Source organism: Clarias gariepinus, chromosome 6 (genome assembly GCF_024256425.1).
Source record: "Clarias gariepinus isolate MV-2021 ecotype Netherlands chromosome 6, CGAR_prim_01v2, whole genome shotgun sequence".
Lineage (NCBI taxonomy): Eukaryota > Metazoa > Chordata > Actinopteri > Siluriformes > Clariidae > Clarias > Clarias gariepinus.
The window spans coordinates 14,439,073-14,461,601 of record NC_071105.1 but is presented as its reverse complement, the minus strand read 5'-3'; the positions used below and the strand labels follow the sequence as shown (position 1 = coordinate 14,461,601).

Here is a 22,529-nt window from a genome sequence, read left to right as displayed (position 1 = left end):
CTTCTTCTTCTTCCTCTTCAGTAAAACCCCCGTAAAAGCCAAGAATCTTTTTCACTCACTTAGCTAATGCTCATCTTATTTGAAGTGAGTTGACACTTGGACTTAATGGACTAATACAAACATTATTTTCCCCTTACACTTATTTCAAGACAGGAAATGAAGCTGGACCATGGTGGAAAATATGTGTAGTAAAAAAGTTAAGCACAGTCTATGCAACGGCTTGCACAATTTTAAAAGCGGGAACTACAGTACAGTGTTTCCTAAACAAGGATTTTCCAAACATGCACTTATGTTTGAACAGAGCAATGTATTAACACAAAGCTGGAAATGTCCCTTTATTGCAAATACTGTACTGCCAAGAGGTAAGAACACAAAATCAGATTAAATTAACATGATTTCATAAGTGCAAGTTTAAACAGTCTTTTAAAAAGTAATCATTTGTAAAAGTCATACATCATCCTAAAATTTAATTTCTTTTTATCCCAAAGTCATTGAACCAACATGGTTGGTTGCTAAAAGCATTTTTTGTTTGTTTATTTTGAATGTAAATATACTGTAAGGAGCAAGTTAAGAAATGATACAGTTGCCAGATCGCGTTCAGCAAGCTGCATGTCTAAATGATCATACTCTTGCCTCAAACTGTGTTTAGTTGTTTCATTTCCCAAGTAAACTTTTTGACCTTAACCAGTCCACTCATTTCTCATTCCTCACCCATACTAAGTCTTACCTAACAGCTTAATGTATTCTTAGCCACTGACCTACTTGTACTAGAATATAAAAGTGTTTTTCAGTAGAAAATGAAACATTGCTAAAAGCCTCCCTTGATATGGATGCTTGCTAAAAAGCTGTGTACATACCATAGGTTCTAACAGTATTTTTAGAAATAGACAAAAGTCCATAGCTAAACACTGTGTTAGCAGACTTCCTAAATCAAAAATCACTTTTTTTCAGTATATACTGTAAGCTTTAGACCCCTGATTTCGCCCTGATCTCTGGTTGCAGTGTGAGAAGCTACTTACGTACAGTATGCTCCCTGTCTGTCTGATTTTCCTCTGGCTGCTGTTTGTTTTTCCTACTTCCCAAAACATGCTGGAATGTGGACAGGCTCCACTTAATGCTAATTTCCCCTAATAATTGAATATATGTGCGTGCATAATGCCTTTAGAGTACATTTTTTAGGATTCATCACTCACTGAACCAACACATTATTGGAAACAAGATACTAATACTGGCATTTAGGCAATGATTGATTGGCCCAAACCAGCCCAATGTGTGCCAGGAAAGCAAGTACACCACCTCCTACACCAGTCTGGACTGTTGACAAAATGCAGGATGGGTCCATGAATTCATGTTGTTGGTTCCAAAGTCTGATCATGCTACCTGCATGTCTTTCAACAGTTAAAGAAATACTTAAACTAGTATGTATGGCACCAGCAATCATGCAATGCAGTGGCATTACTAGGGATGGAGGCTGTACCATCAAAGGGGATGACACTAAAGTGAGTGGCAAGTCATTTGTGAAGCAAATCAATGTGTGATCTGCACACACCACAAGTACATGTTGTTGCTTTTACATTTACAGCATCCGGCAGGAGCACTTATCCAGAAAGAGAAAGACTCCCATTTTTGTTGTTTTGTTTTTTATTCTCATTATACACTGAACTGTTGAGAGTTAAGGGCCTTGCTTGTTGAGGACCATGCTTAAAAAACACTGATGTAAATGTAAGTACTTGGGTGGCAGGCAATGAGGTAAGGATAAAAGTATGGTTTTGGGTGATTGGCTTTGACTTACTTCCATCCTGGACAGTATGAGAAGGTAAATCCAATCTAGAAAAAAAGGACCCTTTGAGCTTTAATTGGTGTTGTGTTTCCTTCCCAGTATCTCCATGTCTCTAATGCTAATAAGACTGTGAGAAGCACTCTGTTGTTGATGTCTTAGTTACAGTACATTCAACTGATCTCAGTTTGTGTGAGAAATTTAGGCTTGTTCCCAAATTTTTGTGAGAGCACTAGTTTTGACCCAAGTTAGTCTAAGGCACCCACTTCTACATAAATGGCTTCAACAAATCAGGATGTTCAAGTACAGGCACTGAGGTGAAGGCATCTTTTAACTTCTTGAGGGCCGGATCCACTGAAAATGATTCATCCTTTTTTGAGTAGGCCTAGTAGCGCAGCAGTCATGCTGAATCCTCATTAAATTGATGAGAGGAATTCTTTGATGTTCTTTGACGTTTTTTGGTTTCAACCACGTTTTACCGCAGATACCTTATCTTGGTCCATGATCTCCCTGTCTGGTCTGATAATGTATCCCAAAAATGTCACTCGTTCATATCTGAGTTTAGCTTCCTTTAGCTCCTCTTGGGCTTCAGAAATCAGTAGCAGAGGAAAGCAGTACACTCTAAACTCAAAATTGATTTTGGCTCAGTTAATCAATTGATGGGCAGAAATCATTCCATTTGTTCCCCACAAAGAAGAACTGGAAAGAAAAATAGTTGGTGAAGTTGATGGGTGGAATATGTGGACTTCTGCCACATACAGTATTTCACAAGATTTCTCTGGTCACAGGGGTATAATTCTTCTTATGATGGGTTGTGGTTCCCAATAACAGTTTTACAGTATGGCACAATCATAAAGCTGGTGGTCTGAGACCCCTCTAGACCCCTCTAGTTTTTCTAAATACTTTCGAAGTGTAGGGTATTTGTAGAAAATTTCCACTGCTACTTGTGTCTTAGATTTTCTATGACTTTGGATGTGACGATTAATGTAATGAATTTGGTTTAATGGTGACAAATCTCTGCCATGTGTGCATGAGTGACTTTGTACTGACAGCTGGAATTTTCAATAGTGGTATGAATAAAGTTATCACCCACACTAAAGCTGATCAAGGATGTAATGAAGAAATATTTTTTCTTACTGAAAATTTTGTTCCTTATGGACAAAGTTTTTTGACATAAAAACTCACCATGTTGAGTCAAGGAGTGAGTGAGGGTGCTCACACTGAAGTGCACAGTGGGATTTTGCCTGTTCATGCTGTGAATGCTATGCCTTGAGCTACCTGGTGATCAAGACCACCATAGTAGCAGAGTCTTCATTAGCAGTGTCACTGATGCTCATGCTTATCAACCTGGATTTGCCCCAGAAAAAACCTGGCTCAGAGGACATGAATTCTCCCACTGGCTACAAGCCTAGGAGTTTAATAACAAGAAAACTACCAGATCAATCAGTTAATCAGTGGAAACTTCATCATCAGAACATGGCATTTCCATCAGAAGCTCCACATTTAGTCCTTGACGAAATACTGTTTTGAGTGCTGGCTTGCTCTAGTTGCTTCCTGCTGTGATGGTGTGGTAGTGAAAGGCACATGCCGCTACACTTTTCTCCTTTGTTTTAGAAGGAAGAAGCACTCGCCCACTCTCTTGCCCTTGGGAAAGTGATAAAAAAAATCTGTTGAAATAACTGGATAAATTGTTCAGAAGGGTTTTGACTTGCACCACTCTGTGAGCATACTGCAATAGCCCAACTTAGAGCCTTGTTGTTGAGGAAGTTTATGAATTGCATTATCTTCAAATAGTCTAAGACTCCCTCCTGGCTTATGAAGTATAACACTGTAACAGAAACCCCATACATCCAGAGAGCTCATCAGAAAACCTCTCAGGATGTGGAATGAGTGTAGCAGGGCAGCTGTGGTAGGGGTGCGGCCTGTGCTGAAGGCCATAGTTGTGCTGAGGATCCAATGGGGAGTTGGGTGGAGTCCTTGGCTGGGTGAGTACTGAAGCTAAGCTGATATCAGGGCCTAAAAATGAGGTGTGAGCTGCTCAATCCACTGATTTTATTCTTGGATGATATGTTCCTAGTTTGCCAATGCAAGTCAACATTCTCCACTTTGAATGAGGCAACGATGAAAGTGCAGTTTGACTGGTTATTAATGATTTTGTTGCACAATATAAATTTATAGTGCAAATTTGCAATCCCATGAAAAGGTCAAATGATAAGCAATTAATGTAAAACAGGCAGGCAATAAACAAAGTTTATAAAAACAGAAGCAAACATCAGAAATGTGAGAATTGAACACATAAACAGTAAGCTTGGCAAAGACCTGTACAAAGACACAGAGCTTATTCTTTGCAGCAGGTGTGTGTACTGTCGGTCCATATACCGTATAATTTGAGTGCGATGAGGACCAGGTGTAGTTGTGGATAAAGTACACAAATCCTGTACCTGAGTGACATAAAGATACCCTATGTAACATGTTACTGAAACAAATATCATGTTAAGTTATTCATTAGGAATAAGTCATTCATTTACATTTCTATTTAAGTAAAAGTACAAATGTACTTGCCTTCAAATGTACTCAAGTCATGTAAACGTATCGTAATTTACTAGCACTCAAATGTTATATTAATATATTTGTAATTAGATTTTTTTGCTTAAGCTACTCGGTTTATTTGAGAAGGCTCTAATGCCATACTGGACCCACACATCTGTTAATTATCATTAAATTAGTATGAAAGTGATGTCAATTAGCATTTTTACAAGCACTCTACAAGCAGGTAAAAAAATGAATGAAGGAAATCTGAGTGGCTGCGAATAATCGGATTTGATTTGCAAAACAGGCAATCATTTATTTTAAGATTCAGTTAATCTTGAAATCTCTGCCCACCGGCCAGGGATGCAGATCTCTGCCTACTGATCACAGTGCTTGGAATCTTAATTTGTGAAAATAGCAATTTCAGTTGGTTAAAGTACAATGCCACTTCATCTTCCAACTGTTTTTTGCATGATCATCTGCAAGATTTTTAAGTCCAAGTGTTAATTTTGAACAATTTCACAATATTATATATATATATATAAATAAGGTTTAGGCATTAAACCCAGAAGACCTCTCAGGATGTGAAATGAGTGTAGCAGGGCAGCTGTGGTAGGGGTGCAGCCTGTGCTGAAGGCCATAGTTGTGCTGTGGATCCGATGAGGAGCTGGGTAGAGTCCTTGGCTGGGAGAGTATTGGAGCTAAGCTGATATCAGGGCCTAAAAATAAGATATGAGCTTGTGAGATCTGATGTTATCAGGTGAACCAGATAAAACTTTAAGTGATTACTAGCTTCAGCCTGCATTGCTTTTGTCATAATGAGTAACCAATTACTTTGCTAACTAACTAGCAAGGCACACAACATAGCCAAGATTAATAGCCAAGATTAATTTCAAACACAGACACAATAAAATATTCTTTTCACTGCTACAAGCTTACAATAGATATACCATTATAGAAAATGAGCACTAACACAAAAAAAATTGAGAAAAAGAGAAATGCATTTGAAAATGAGCTCTACTTTTTCTGTTGCACAAATTCTAAATAGTGTTGAAATGGTGAGTTAAAGTCAGAGACTTTCGCTTATTTTAACAACTGCTCAATATCATATAATATTGTATCAATATACCTTTTGCTTCAGATGACCCGGGGTAGTGGTAGCACCACGTATCTGCCTGTTGAGCGCGACATGAAGGGACAGATTGTCCAATACAGTGTGGCTCATGTTTATACATTTGTGCACTTCTAGTTTATAGTCTTTGATCTTAACAACAGAGGGATTTTCTCTGCCATGGGAAATGATCTGAGTGTTCTTCAAACTCCTGGCAAACTAAAACAAACCAGTCCATCAACATTTGCAGCTCTTTCGGCATCTACTGCCAAAAGCATTTATCTGATCAGTACATTGTGGACCTTCAACTGCACCTTCAGTCTGAACAAAATGAACAGTTTTCTATCTGAGCAGATGTGGATTTGGAGAAAACAACAAACAAGCTTGAAGGCAAAGATGGCTAGAAGATTCATAATCAAACTGAGTGACTCCAGTCATTTGCTTGTGAAAGGCTTCAATGAGGCTGAGCAACATTGGTGGGCAGATTTTAAGGGCAAGGATTGCGAACAATCCATCAAAATTATAAGGTTGAAAGCCCTGATCAAGGCCAATGAATACCAGGTACAAGGGCTGCTGTTGTTATCTGCACTTAAGTTGCAGATGTCACAGGGAAAAGCCTATGTTAATTCTTAACTGGTTGGCAATGAAGCTACACTGCAACACGAAGTTTAGTGTGATTTTGTCAAAAAGTGTTTATATTATGCTAAGCAGTGAGATCCCTCCATAGTTACTGCAATTGCATTTGTTGTCTTTGTTTATGTACAAAGACGAGTGACTGTTACAGTCTCATCCTCACTGAATGAAACCCTTCTTCCAGCACACACAGAGTAGTCACTGGTGTAGGTGTTAAAGAAAGACACCCATTACACACATTAGCCGACCTCAGGCAGGATCCCGTCAAAGCCAGGTGTCCTGCTGGTTGGTACTGTAGGCACTTGAGGATTTTTGAAGTTCCTCATAAGTAGAGATCTTGTCCCGAATCTGGTATTATTGATAGGCATTCAATGTTTGCAAGTGCTTTTGGAGAAATCAAGTTTTCTTTAAAGTAGAATTCAGAAAAGTGCTCCCCCCTCTGTCCATCTGCTCCCTCTTGCCCTTGATGACTAGGGCCATCTTAGTTAGAAGTGGCACAGCTCTTGATGGAGTGGGACTGATTGCTTTCTTATTACTGTCTGCTGATGACTGAATAGGCTGGCACATCTGGAACTAGTAGTTTTTGGCACAATTTCTGGCAATTAAAAGGACTAAGCTTCTTGGGAATCTTAATATTTCTTTTTGGTTGTTTGATTGTTTTGTTGTTCGACCAGGAATTTTCTTGTACTGCATCAGTGCTGTGCCGTTTCTTTCTGTGAGTGGTGCTAGTTCAGTCAAGAAACTCTCAAACCAATCTTGTGTTTTCCCGTCTTCCTTACAAGTACAGTAAGTGTACAAGGTGGCCCATAGGTGAGACCACATTTCCTGTGAGTTTACTTGCTGGGGTCCTATTTACAGAGATTTGTATTGTGTGTTAAAATGCTGTGTTTAACTCTGCCACACTCATGGTGGAGTTAAACCAAACTTTCCAAGGTGGTTTGATGTGGTTTAGTTTCTTAGACATGAACTTAATATTGAAAAACAGATGAGAGTGGACCTGGGAATATGTCCTGAGGCTGTTGACAGTCACAGAGAGAGGATTATCAGGTCCCTGATCAGTGGCTGCCACCATTGTAACCTCTGCCACTATTGGAAGCATACCTGTGGTGTCTAGTTTTATGTCAAATGAGCCAGTACTTATGGTTTCTTCCTTTGTTGCTGTCAAGGTAAGATAATGGTTGAGTGACTTTTCCTGGGTCTAGTCTTGGACAGAGAACTTTGCTATTGATGTAGTTCACCAGAGGTCTGTCTTGGGGACTTAGATTCCGAATTTCCTCAGGTTTATTCTCAAGCTTTTCTTGTGAACAGATATAGCCACAAGGCAGCTGGGTTTAAGGCTTGAGTTTTGCTTTTTTTTTACAAGCACATGACTGTTGAGCTTAAAGGTTTTGACCCTTCCACCTGGACATTGACTCTAACAGAGGGCGGCTTCAGCTCAATGCTGCCATTGAAAATGGTTGGAGTTAGTGAAACTGTCAAGAGAACAAATATACTACCTTTATTAATCCACCCCCACCAACAACCCTGTTTAACATTGGTACAAAAAAATGTTATTAAAGATTATGTGTTACCAATTTTGCTACCAATTTTGCATAAGAAATATGGTTGGAAAAAATCCTGAATGACCAAAGATCATTTAAACATTTTTATAGTAACATCATAAAATTCATAAAAATTTAGGAATAGTTCTTCAAGCTTCCCAAAGGACTTTTTTTTGCCAAGTTTTTAGCCCTTGAAGTACTGTCTAGTCCGTGTATCTGATCAGGTTCAGAGAAATGTTTTTTTTTTTTTTGTTAAGCCACACAGTGAGAAACAAACGCAGTTGGTAAGGCAAATGGTTAGTACCGTATACTGGTAATGCTGAATGCTGATTGGTTGGAACAGAGAAGAGGGGAAACAAGGTTGCTGCTGTGGACGTTAATTAAAAAATACATTTTTAAATTGATTTGGGATACGGGAAGAATGGAGGCCTTTGACTCTTTGCCACTTTTGGGTCTTGTAAGTGGCAGACTGGGGTGCACTTGGTGTTCTGGTGCCTTTCTATTATGGCCAGCATTGACTTTTTATGACGATCTGTGCTGGATTGTCTTTTCTCTCGGATCTGACATATCTTGGCTGGTTCTACTACTGGTCCTGGTTTCTTTAAAAAAAAAAAAAGGGGGTGTAATTTTAATCCCCAAACTAAATAATAAATGATTACCTTAATGTTGGGGATCCCTGTGTTTGTACAGTAATTTGCTTTTGGTTTCTTTTAGTGTTCTTAAGGTACCCCATTTATTTTAAAATTTAAAATTATTTTTAATTTTCTATCATTGAAAATACATAACATTTGTATTGTACCAAGCCAAACACATAAAGAGACAATAGAATTGGCTATCCATTCACATTCTTGAAAAAGTGGGTACCTAAGGGCTGGTCATTTTTCCTGTAGGACAGTTGGTTATGTCAAGCCGTGGCAAGTGTTCTTGTAACACTCGGTTGGATTAAACAAATGAAGATTAGTTTATCTAACAGCACTATCGGAAAAGGGCAGATCACAGTGCAAGAAAGAAAGAAAGAGAACAGAACAGAGAGATCACACTTGCAGTTCTGGAGAGAAAGCTAAAGGCACTGAGCTATTTTTTTCTGCACACAGCACATATGACAGCTGAGGATTGTTACTTTAAATGCCATTTGGCTTAGTCAGATGGTGAATGTGTCTGCACTTGTGTGTGTGCACAGTTAACATGTTATTTGAGTGCCTTCATTAGCGCTTCTGAGTCTGTGCTCATTAGTGAGTGTGTGTGTGCGTGCGCGCATGTGTGTATGTGTGTGCGCGCATTCGTGCACACACATGGACTCTTGCTGATAGGGGTAAGGAGAGGGACCTGTGATTGCTGGGTGTGGAGTCTGATCAAGGCTGACAGTATTTAACATAATTATGAAAAGCTTCAGTCACAGTGCCATTAAATAAACACCTCTGCTAGAGAGGGAGGATCTGATGATGAGAGAGAACGAGAGAGAGAGAGAGAGAGAGAGATAAAAAGAGTGAGTGAGATAGGGGGTCATTTTTCAGTCACAAGATGAGGTGTGTGTGTGTCTTCTCATTACTGCACAGCTTGACCCACACACACTTCCTGTCTCGCAGCAGTAGACACTTGCACACACACACAAACATGTGCATTGACTATGCTAAGCTGTATGCTAAGCTACCATGACTTACACGAGATTTTTTAAGAAACCCATGTCAACAAAACAACAAATGCCACAAACCAAGGAAAATCGAACTTCCAGTTTGGACTACAAGACACAGCTGCTTTAACTTACTTATATTATTGTTTAGCAACATGAATGTGATTGTCTGTGACATAACTTGGCTTAGTCAGGATGTATCAAAGGAAAACAACCTGTTCCATGTCGATGCTGAGTTCACTTTTGGCATGCCTGTTACTTTGACCAGTAGTGGGAAGTTTGTCACCAGCACTCTGAGTAGTTCCAGTGCTGCCATGCCCTCTGTTTAAGTCTCCATACTTGTTGCATGTAGAGCTTGTGACTTGTGTCTCTGTGGATCCATGACATGGTGTTCAGAGTGCTTGTATGAATAGTGGCCTGAAATTCTATCCAGGGTGTTTTTTCTGCTCTTCAGCCGGTGTATCCTGGCATAGTCTGGATTCACCGGCAACACTATAAAGTAGTTGCTGAAGATGAATGAAATACGAATTGAATTTGCATAGAGAGTACCAGTATTTACTAGTTAACTCCTTGAACTCATATAAACATAATTGTTTCAACATTTAAAATGTACATAATATATATAACTGAATTTTAAGCCAGGAATTAATATAAACTGTTTTGTGCTGTTTTTTTATTTTTTTATTTTAAAAAAGCAATGCCCTTATATAAAGAGAACAAAAATGAGAATTGGACTTATACTATGCTTTTACTTTAATAAACTACTAGAGGCTAAGATCAGTCCTTTTAACAAGTCTAGCAATTTAATCTAATTGTATTAGAATAATATAACCGGCATTGTATGCTGTTTAACATTGTCCTCTTATAAAAATGTAATGCTGCATGCAGATACTGCGATATTGTATTCGCTGTTTTTCATGATATCTGCTAACATTTTCATATTTTCAAGAGGACAGCATTAAACCAAAATGTTTGAAATATATACAGTAATATAAAAATCTAGTATTGTAATATTGCAAGCAATTCAGTCTGGCAAAAAGCAGTTTTCGAGTAGTTAAGGTGAGGGCCATAACAGTTTTCCTGCTAATGAGACACACAGGCTGGACTCCAGACTATCTGATCCTTTTGCCTCTAATTGGTAGTGTCCTCTGAGAATAAGGCCTTAATAATCAGCTCTGTCTTTACATCTCTCTCTCTTAGGATTGCCTTGATTATAACCATATGCTCTCAACATTCTCTTAAAAGATAGGGCCATCAATGATGTCATACATTCAGACACATTTACACTTCTCTATCTCATCAACTGCGGTAAAGCTGAACACTGAGAAGCTAAATAATCCCTCAGGTAAATGTATTTAGAAAGTTAGTAATGGCTTCCTCTCTAAAAGTCTCAGGATGTCTGTGATGCAGCTATGACTGCAATTAAGAAGTCTAAAGAACCGATTCATGACATGCCCTTTTAGATGAAGGCCTCTTTTGCATTCCTCATGGACGTTAATCTCCACATATGATGTATATGGCGGCATGCGTTGGGCAGCCGTGCAGTCTGGGGACAGCCTGAAGATGTGTCTGACAAGGTGACGAGAAACAGTTACTCGCACACACTCCTCCATGGCAGCGTGCATGAGAACGGCTCTCCTCTTTCCTCTCACACTGCTCCCTTAGGCTTTAGTTTTGTAATAGAAAACACATGACCTAACAAATAAAACTCTTCTTTATCCTTTGCAAACAAATATCACTAACGATGCGTTTATGTTTGCGCAATTAGAGCAAAGCTACTAATATTAATACTAGCATACTGTACATACCCGTCATTGTCGAGTTTTTAGAAGTAGTTAAAACATTAAAGCAAAACTATGCTGATCAGCTTTAATGTAATCAGTAATATCATTATTTCAGGTTGAAGCCCACGTACATGTCTGCCTGTCTTTCTGTACGGCAACTCGGTACTGCCGAACTTATTAATACAGAGAAATAACATTTTGTAAGGTTAAGTATTACGCCTTGCTTATGCTAAGTTGTACTTCTTTCGTCATCAGCCAGATACACTCCCTGCTCGGTAAATTACAGATGAGAAATCGAAACCGAAGTAGATTGGATAAAGCATAAGTTTTGTCTTAAAATGACTTCAGGCACATTAAAATTTACTTATACCACTTATAGCGCTGTTATTTCAGCAGTGAAAATATAATTTAATATTTAAAAAAAAATAGTTTAGCTTTTCCAATTAATATCTATTTATATTATAAATATAAGTTTTTTAGGTGTTTGTAAGCAAATAGCTTATTAGTAGCTTAGTTTAAAGTTGATTATTAAATCCTTAATATAACTCTTCATACTGTAACATTACTTATACTCACCATTTTGATTTCTTTTATGCTGCAGGTTTAACTTCAGGCAAATACCTAAGTACTGCCCAGTTTTATTAAATTTTGCCAGTGCCAGTTTTGCGTGATGCTGTGACAAATCTGGCTGGACATACATCAACCAGACAGAAATGGTTTAGGGTCCCTCAATGTATGAAACATAAAGGTGTCATTGAAAGAGCAAGTTCTGACTAATGTAGTGACAAAAGTTTTTATTTATTTATTTAACAAATTGCAATCAAAAATGTAAATGTATCTGTATGTGAAGCTGTTTATATCCAGAAGTATTGACCTTACTGTATATGGCTATGAATTATATTTAATGTTTAATGTTATTTTCAATATATGCTTTGCTTACCTATCTGACCTAACCATCCCTTTTCTCAGAAGACTTAAAATGTCTGACTTATTTAAGAGCACAACTACTAATTTCTCTTATAGTGCATAATATTTACGCAGCAAATTAAAATGAGATAATGATTTTTTTTCCCCCCTGAAAGCACTTAGGTGTTCATGGCTGATGGAGTGTTCATTAAGGGGCAGCCATTGCCTGATGTAATTGCTTATTTATTATTTTTTTTGGTCCAGATAGTTAATTTGTTCTCTGTTTACGGTGGTTCCTGTATAATTTTCCGTTTAGATCCTATCTGAGGCGGCACCTCGAGTGAATGAGCCTGTTAATGACTTGACAAAAACAGATTCACATCAATCGCTGTTAGGTGTGACAAAATGACAAATTGACAAGGTAATAAGCAACGCGTGTGAGGCAAGCCGTAGAAGATTTACTCCCACATCTCTCTTGGCGTGCCCTAATCAAATAATTGCCCGGCGCATGGTTAATGTTGCACAAATTATGCCTGCATTAACCCAGTAATGGACACACACTAGAGACTGCATTCAGCTGCAAATAATGATGATAATTTCTTCTTTTATCATTTTTCTTCATTCTTTCATCAGTGTTAAGGTTTATATATATATATAAAACATATAACTGTTGTTGTTTCCTTCCTTGAGTGTACAGGACATATGTTTATAACTATTAAACTTACGTCCACAACCAAGCCCATGAACTAAAAACTTGGAACTAGAGAAGGCAGCTCAAATGAGTTCTCTCTGGATGTTTCATAATCTCACCAATCAGATGGCGTACTGTTTATCAGGTTAAGCTTGACTGCCTCTTGGTCTTGTTACACTCTATTAAGGGCTCTGGAAGAGTTAGAAGTTGTATCTCTTTCTCAGGTATCACGTCTGTTAGGTTCAGCTTGAGGCCAGCTGGCAACTACTGTATGATACTGCCTCAATAGTGCTTACCATGACACCAGGAGGCACCACAGTTTGCAATATAACATGAGTGATGAAAAGCATTGGCTCCTTTTTCTGATGATAATGTAATGGTGTATCTGTTAATGATCTGAGATTACCATGATCTGGCCAACTTGTAGAAGGATACTGTAGCTCCAGTCCTACTGCTGTTGGCAATCATAGAATTGTTGCTGGATTGAGAAAGTCTTGAGCCAGTTGAATACCTGTTGATAAATCATCTGACAAGGCTAAAATTCTCCATCTGCCAAATGGCATAAATGTATGATGCTCTAGACATTGTTCAGTCATTGTTCAGACATGGAGGCATGCACAAAACTTCTCTGACATATAAGGTTAATTAAAATTAAATTACTTGTCACATGTACTTTACAGCACAGTGATTTTCTTTTTTCATTTCCAATTTAGGAAGCTACAGTCAGAGTGTAGGTTCATCCAGGATACAGCACCCCTCAAGCAGATAGGGTTCTGGGTCTTGACCCCCCCAACCTTCCAATCTGTAACCCAGAGCCTGTGGAAAGTAACTTTTAATTAGCTCTCATTAAGAGGTTACACACATGACAAATAGAAAATGTATGGTGAAAAAGTACTTCATAGAGAATTTCAACATGCATTTCCATTATGGATGCTCCACCCATCTCTGTAGTGCTGGCAAAGACTTTTATCCTGCTGTCCAGGATGATTGGTAAAGGAAATCTAGAAAGCTGAAGAAAAACATCTACCAAATTGAATTTCCCATTTGGCATATTAAAGGTAGGGACAAGTGACTTATATGGGTAAAATTTAAATAACCCAGCAGCCAGCATGATGGACATAATATTTTCTGTGGTACACATGGGATAATAACTTCACCTTTTTCTTCTTCTTCTTCTTCTTATTATTATTATTGTAAGATTCAATTCAATCACCTTGATCTTTGATTACAGTATAGCACACAATGTGGTGGTTAGTTCATGCTTGAAAACAACTCTTTATGCTTCCAGAGCCATTTTTTCACAATTAGAGTCCAGGAATGTGGCCGTGCCATCAGGGAGGGAAAACTACATTAATGTGATATCCAATATTTGTGATCCCAAGCAAATTGAAGCCTTTTTCTGATTAGTTTTGCTAACAAGTGGTTTTCTTATGGCCAGTCCTGTAAAATCTCATCACATTATGTTCATATGGAAATGCTCTTAATTTCACTATTAAACAGCTACATTTTTTTACTGTTGATTTGTATTATGCAACTTCCCCAAGTGTTTAAGTGATCTCCATTCATGATTTATTTCCGACCCCCTTTTTCCACAAAGCTGATAGTTCAGAGGTTTTAACAATTTGTTGAAGGTTACTTAACCCAGGTCCAGTAATTTCAAAATAATCAGTTTCAGTGATTTTAAAGGTACTTCATAATCCTGAGTTGTTTTCTTTGCTTGATGCAGCCCAATAATTTTAACATGCAGTGTACAGTATTTTGGGGGCGTAATCCCACTACCACCACTCTTTACTGTCTAATTTGTCTTTTGAGTTATGCCACCAGTCACAGGATGCACTGCGCATTTGCCTGGCAAAGTTCCATTTCACTGCCAGTCCTGAAAAGACTTCCAGTCCAGCTGGTGCATTTTGCACTAACGAGGCCTTGCCAGCACTGGCTATCTTGCCTTTTTCAGTGCTATTCTGTGGGGAGTAATAATTAGACCTAGAGCACATTCTTATGGTATGTTCTCAATTTCAGACTGTTTAACTTGCGGAGACCAATTGTGGCTACTGGTCAGAGGTGATTGGTGATTGGAAAAAAAAAACCCATGAAGTTTATTGTGCTTTACTTGACAATAGTTGTGCTTTACTTTGCACATGTCTACTCTGAATTACATGTCCTGAAATGGAATTTTGACTTTTACTGCCCATTCATCTCTTTCACATTAACTTCTTTTGTCTGTGTCACATTCACATCCAACAGCATCTAGGGAAGGTTTGTGCTGCTTCCAAGTGTTTTATGTTGCATGTTTGCAGCAATCAGCCACCCAGTGATTTAGTAAGAACATAGACAGCCTTTATCATGATTCCTGCAGTTCAGACGATTCTTGATTTTGTATCCTGATTTGTATTCCTTAGCCTTTAACATGTGGTTGATTAATACTGGTAGACAATGCAGACTCTTTTGCAACATTTACTCTGGCATTTTGATTTGATTTTACAACATATCATAGAGCTGCCTAATTTCAACTGCCAGGTCCTCGGGCTTATCTAAAACCTTTTCTGTACTTTCCTTTCCCACACTCTTACAATTACAAAGTTTATCAACATGTCGTCTGGGTCACCGTACTGCTAGTCTCAAAGAACGAGTCACAAACCCTGCAAAAACAGATCAAAGCTCTCACCCACACCATGCTTCTTTATGCCTGAATCTATACCTGGTTAAATAGTAAATTAGCAAACTTACCTAATAATTTTATAGCATCTGCATTCTCACTGTCAAATTCTGGTGTCTTAGAAGTGCTTTGCCTTGCTTGCCAATCTATGTGTCTAGCCTGCTCACCAGATCACTGTGAGATCATACAGAGTGAACTCCATCTAAGCCACAAAATAACAATGTTTTAAAAGCTTATTGCAATCAATGTATGCTTATATTATCAAGCCTCATTGTTCACAACTTCAGAATCCAACTACAAACTGTCAGTTCAATTTAGTTCCATAACTTTTTAACAATAGACATTGCCACAGAGCAGCTCTACAGAAATCCAGATGCAGATCTAAATTCTTAATGAGCAAGCCAGGGGTGACAGTGTCGAAGAAAAAAAAAAAAAACATGTAAAACCTCAAGAGGATCCAGATTCCAAAGAGAACCTGTCCTCTTCTGGGTGAATGTAGAAAAGTCTATTAAGAATAGGAGCATATTGTGGATAGGAGTTCTCGGATGACCATAATTAAAGTACAGTACTCTGCTTATATTAGTATATACTTGATAATGTACAGAACCTGGTAATGTACAGATTAGTCACAGTAAATCAGCTGTGTTTGAGCAAACTATGTTGGACACTTGAGTTAAAAGTCTTTGCTGTATAGGGTCCTGGAGTCCTGGATCATATCACAGGGGACTTGGGGGACTAAGAAGGATACACCATGGATCGAGTGCCAGTCCATCACAAAGCTCAAGCATAAACAAATTCACACACTACAGTCATTTGGAATCCAAGGCATTTTGGAAATGCCAATCAGCCTAATCTGCATGTTTGTGGTCTGTGCAAGGAAACCAGAGCGAGATACTGTACCCATCACACACAGGGGGAGCATACAAACTCAACAATAAACTGATTAATTTAAATGTTAATACATTAGATTTATTCCATTAGTAGTAAAGATATAGCTGAACAACATACACTTCTTTTTTTTTTTTACCCAACAACAATGTACCATTGCTGATTATGGATCAACAAATCTCAATGTGCAATGGAAACAGATGAATGAACAGATAGATAAGTAATTAAATGCATGATGAGATTAATGCAATACAGGTAGCTTGATTTAATTACATATTAAACATTGTGGTCCGCTAATGTCATAGCCTATATATCTTAAAATTCACTGTGTTGTTTGTTTGTTTTAAGGTATTGTTCTACTCAGCATGGTTGTAAAGGGTAGTTGTTTAAATCACTGTGACTTACTTTCTGTCAGCTCGACCCAATCTGGCTGTTGTCCTCTGATCTCTCTTTTTCATTCATTTATTCATCCATTCATTCATCTTCCATACAACATATCCTGTACAAGGTGGCCTGAAGCGTACCTCAGGAGACTTTGGGCACATGATAAGGGTACACCATGTACCAATCCATCAAAGGGGATTCTTTAATTAATTATTTATTATTTTTTTACTTCAGTTCTGAATAACTCCAGACCGGAAATTTCTAAAATGCACAAGTTAGACAGTTAGGTTCTGTGATCAAAGCCATGATCAGAGATCACATTTTACTAACATATAAGATATTTAAATATAACTGTTTACATGTTGATATGGTTTTATATATTCCGCGCAAATGATTTTACAGACTATATTGGAAAATCTCACTTACAGTAGGTGGTGTTGTTCTTTTCTGCAATTCTATGATGATGAGCCTATTTTTGGCATTCATTTATTTCCTGTTTGTTTTAGTTTTTTCTTCTCTCTCTCTCTTTTTTTTTTTTTTTTACAAAAGCTCCTGAGTGCTTCATCTGCAGAGACGTGCAGCTGGTGGAGGGAGAACAACTGAAAAGGTTTTGTGACTGCAAGAACCTCGTGGCACATCATGGTTGCTTGCTTATTTGGATCAGAACGGTACGGTTAGTTTATTTTACAAACAAACCTTGTTTATTTCGCACACCTGTGCTGACCAAATGTGCTGGATGTCCAGGCAAGTTCGCACCTGGTCTTAGTGCAATACTTAGGCATGCATTTTCTGTTCACAGTTTGGCCTAATCAGCATGTGCAAGAAGTAAAATACAGCAAGTACAAAGTTAGCTAACACATTCAAGGCAATTTTTCTTTTTTAATTAAGGCTTCTGCTAGGCTGGTTGGGTGTGTTGGTTGGAGGCATATCAGTGTGTTTTTTATCTTGTAGTCAAGGCTGCATTAGGTCCTGCAGGTGGAGGTGGTAGGGGACCTGCTCTCACCCCAGGACTAGTGATGAATACACACACAGTGTTGTTCATCATCGCTGCACATCGGCCATCAATATCCCATCGCTGTGATTAACTGCAGCCAATACGTGTTGTAGTTAGTTCTGTTTAATTAAACTCCATGCTCAGTGCAAACACAAATGGATTTCAACTCTGAAAAAAAAGGAGGAAAGACATCCCTAATGGAGGCTGTCTCAAACTTTTTTTCGAAAAGAGTACAGAAAATTGATGTAGCAGAGCTTCTTCCTACCTAGCGGCACAGTTTTTATTGCCACAATAGAAAAGTGACTTAAGTACAAATCATGCATCTCCATCCAACAAGGAATGTGCAGGCCAGAACTGGAAAGGGAGCTTCAGTGGTATAGTTAAGTAATGGCAGTAATTAGCAGGACCTCCCAGTACTGTATGAAAGTGTATAAAAAAAAGAATAAAATGAAGGCAAAAGCTCTTTTTGATTGGGCCTAGTTGTTTAGATTGCGACAGGAATCTGCCAACACAGCGATCACTTGTCCCAACAGTTAATACTGCTTTATGGGTTTTGCATCTTCTGATGAAAGTCTCGCTAAATCCTGTTTATGCAGTTGCCGTTTCATAAACACTGGCTCTCTGATTTGAAGACCGCCACAAATCCCAGCATGCTTTTTCAAAACAGTTGCAATCACACACACACACACACACACACACACACACACACGCACACACACACACATGCGTAAATGTACACACACAGGACTCGTCTGTTGTTTTCCACATGAAATTGAAACCAGCGGATCTCCTTCATCATCATGCCGAAACTATTCCAAAATAGAGCACTCAAATCCGCAGTGAGATTATGATGATCAAAAGACACATTTTTCCAAAGTGACAAAGGATTTGTCTTCGTTTTATAGCCTGCTTAGCTCATGCTGGGAGATTCAGTTTTGTTCTTCTTACTAAATAATAAATGGGTTTTCTTATTGTACATGCAGAAATCATATATTACTTATACTGTCCACACATAATTATGAACTTTTAAAATCTGTCCCACATATTTCTGGGTAAAATTACTCCTAGGATTGGGTAAATCGCTTGCCGGTATTTGACAAACCCCGCGTAGCACTTGATGTGTGCAACAGAAATCTGTATTAGAGAGACTAAGTGCTGGGTAGCCTGTGTGTGTAGCAGTGGTGAGAGTTGGCATGGTACCGGAGTCATCTGTCCTATAGCTGTTACACACCAGAATCTTTTCTGTGAATTTCACACGCACACACCCACACACACACACACACGCACACGCACACACACACACAATAGTATTGAAATGCAAAATTAAATGAGAGCAAAAAAAAAGGAGACAAAATGGAAAAAAAAGACTAGCACAAAAACAGGAAAGCGGTGGAGAAATAAAACGGAGAGGAGAAGACTGCCATTGTCTCCCTTAGTCACTTTTTGTACACACTCAAAACATTATGTACTTTTATTTGAAGCATGATGTTTGGGATAAAAATTGCAATTATTAATACGAATTATTTAATACAATGGGTTTGATTCTAAAATAAAATGAAATCAAATCAAATGAAAAAATTAGTTCGAGTCGTATGAAGCTACATTTTGTGTTGTGGCTCACGCAGACTTTCATACATTCTCCAAAGTTTGTCTAAGATTTCTTTAAGGTCTCTGGTTTCCTAGTTACTTATATCAAGTATCATCTTCTTTAGGAATGCAACAAAGCTTCAATAGATAACCTAAACTCGGACTTATCTCCACAATTGTACTGCAATTCTGAGAAATTAAAAATCAGGATAAGGAAGAGGGACGTACTGTATGAGTAAGAAACATGAAAGAAATACGAGAGAAAGGAGGAGAGGATGAGATGTGCGAGAAAAAGAGGAAGGGGAGTAGGACAGAGCGGTGGAGAAACGAGAAGTGGAGAGCAAAACGAGTAGAGTGGAGACAGGAGAGAATAGAAGAGAGCAGAGGAAAGTAGAAGGAGCCATGTGCCTTCGACAGTCGAGCTGAACTCAGTGATTGACCTGTCACTTCTCGTCTGATAGATATCTCCCCGAAAAGCAGGTCAGCCGCGTCCACCTAAAGTGCCTCTTAACCGCATTTTATGAAGCCAGAACATGTAATCCAATAACCATTTGACTTGTGAGTGCTTTGTGCCATGAAGCTTCCAATGAGAGCATGTAGGCCTACTGATACTACTCTTAGAAGCAGTCTAGGCTGGGTGAAGGAAAAATGAAGTAATAACACCATGTCCTTATCTCTGCTCAGTTAAAACATTTACTCGCTGGTTAGTAATGACACAGTCATAATCTAAAATTCAAACACCAATAAGAGTAAAAAAATAAAATCACTTTATTTTATTTGCTTTCTTTTGTGTTATATACACTAATCAAGTGCAGTATTTGTATTACAGGAGCTTTAGAAGAGCATAATGTGCATGCACTTGGTATCTTTTTTTAGGCCAGTGCAGCCCCCAACCTCAAAGCCCATCCGGGCTCAGAGAGATAAATAGCACAACACAAAAACTAATTAACAACCAGGAAGTAGTTAAGAGATGCAGCTGAGCGCCAGAAGCCTGATTTAAATATAGACTCTGAGTCAGTGACTGAGTGGGCCTGGGAGATCCTGCCTCCTCTAGGCACACAGCTTAATGACCTTTGACCCTCATTAGGAGCAGGCCACTCCTAGAGAGAGAGAGAGAGAGAGACTCTCGACAGAGTACAAGGACGTAGGAGGCATTAGGACAACTAAAATCAGGATCAGGCTTGTAGTGTAGACATCCCACTGAGCTTTGTGAGCTTTGTCTTTATATACTATGTACTACAGTATATAGTGTGTACATATATGTATTTATGTATGTGTGTGTATATACACTATATCTTTACACACACACACACACACACACACACACACACACACACACACACACACAAAGCCCTATACTGATTATGGTAGATATGAATAATTATGATTATAAATAGTATAATAATAATAATAATAATAAAGAGAGTTAGGAGAAAGAAGAGTACTTTCAGTTTATTATTATTATTATTATTATTATTATTATTATTATTCAATGACTCATGTTTATGAGCATTTAACGTAAAAAAAAAAGTCCTGTTTTGCTAAAGCAGGTCAGTCTGTCCCTGAAAGAGACAAAAGGGGCTGATACTGGATTGAGATACCACAGAGCAAGAACAATATCATCCATTACGCCCATGTCAAAACCACCGCAATCATTCGCCCCATATACCGACATATGAATATGTTTTCCATTCTTGTATGAAAGGGCTGACATCTGTTTTCAGTCTGCTGCAGTTAATGGAAGTGATCTTACGTGAAAAATAATACTCTTTTCAAAATCTGTAATTCAATCCATATGAAATAGACCTCAGAGTTATGGAGCAAATGACAAGGGAAAAATAGTGGATATGATTATGGTTGGCCAGATGCAACGCAGTCTGTAAAATGCTAACAACTGCCTAAATTTAGCCCATGCTCGGCGCTGGCTTCTGAGAAGTGGCCTTGGCTAAATGATGTTTAGGATTTTTCAAAGACCTGCTTGCGAGGATAAAACAGTTTTATGTGCTGGATTAAGTAAAAGTAACTTAACCACAGTTCCTTAAGCTCCTTACGTTCTGCTTATTGCATTTAGAAATATTGGAGTAACATAATACATGATATATTTGTGTTCACCTAGTCTAAGTCTTTTATTTCTGTTCTGTAAATAAACAAGAGGATGGAAATTTCTGAGGTTTATTTTAATGTAACTTAATTACAGGGTTCAGAACATCATGTTTTGTATTTCATTTGTTGGAAAAAAAATCATCTGATCTTTAAAAAAAAAAAAAAGATTTTTTTACTCTCCGTACCAAAAGCTCTTATGATGACACCAAATGCTGTATCCGTGTGCTTGAGGCATGAGTGTTGCGTTTGTGAAGCAGCCATGCCTTGGTGGGCGTATGAAGAATGCGTCCGGTTAAGTGGACTCCGTGTGCTGAGAGTAATCCTAAGTGGATGGGTTTAGATGTCATATTTCTCTCTCACTCTCTCATGGCTTGATAATTCTCATCATTGCAAACACACATGCATTTCCATTCATTAGCCAAACACTCTCAGCAATCAGGCCAGTGCGCCAGGGGGCAATGGGCCCCTTGTAAAATCACATCGCTTAATAGCACTGTTCCATAATTATATGCCATTAACATCTATCAAAATAAGCTCCCGCATGTCAGGCATATAAGCTCTGGATTTAGCCATCTCTCTCCCTCTCTCCCCACTCTCTCTGCATGTCTTTCCATTACCACGTCCAGCATTTAGAAGGATAAATCTAGCTAATTGCTAATGAGTAGCTTTTATGCTATGAGGTCCTTAATTATTTCAGTAATTAAATTACATGCAGTGCATAAAATATTCTATATATCGAAAGTTCGAAATTATGCATATCTCATGATTGGAGTATGATCACAAAAACGTCATTGTGAGCCAGTTTAAGTTAGGTGACATTAAAACCTTCTGTAAACATTTATACTGTACTAAATGTGCATCAGACGGCATGGTGGCGCAATAGTTACCGGTGTGGCCTCGCACCCCAAAAGTCGAAGGTTCGAGTCCCACCTTCAGGTCTGTGCTTGGTGGATTTCTTCCATGAGCTCTGGTTTCCTTACACAGTCCAAATAAATACAGATCAGACTAACTGGTGTCTCCAAATCGCCCATAATGTGTGAGTGATACTGTATACCCATACAGTGCACTTAGCCTTCTTGCTATAGGCTGTAAATGTACATCATATTGTTTAAGAGAATTCTGATTTTTTTTTTTTTTTCATTTTAGAGCCTGAAGACAGAGGATCATCTGAGGTGTCGAGTGTGCAATGCAGAGGTAAGACCACCATAACCACGGTGCTGTTAAATTCTTAATGCTGATTGGTTACAAGATGTGGATTAATATTCTGTAACAGCAGCTTTGACAGGAGTCCAAAATGTAAATCAAATCACAACTC

General features: G+C 38.3%; 1 protein-coding gene across 1 annotated transcript in view; it reads left to right on the top strand.

The window, feature by feature from the left end:
* Nucleotides 1-22,529, top strand: part of LOC128526154 (uncharacterized) — a 122,879-nt gene that overhangs the window by 11,069 nt on the left and 89,281 nt on the right. Inside the window, exons 2-3 of the mRNA XM_053497747.1 lie at nt 17,080-17,198; nt 22,361-22,408. Of these exons, the coding sequence (XP_053353722.1) occupies nt 17,080-17,198; nt 22,361-22,408 (167 nt within the window). The remainder of the gene's footprint in view (nt 1-17,079; nt 17,199-22,360; nt 22,409-22,529) is intronic.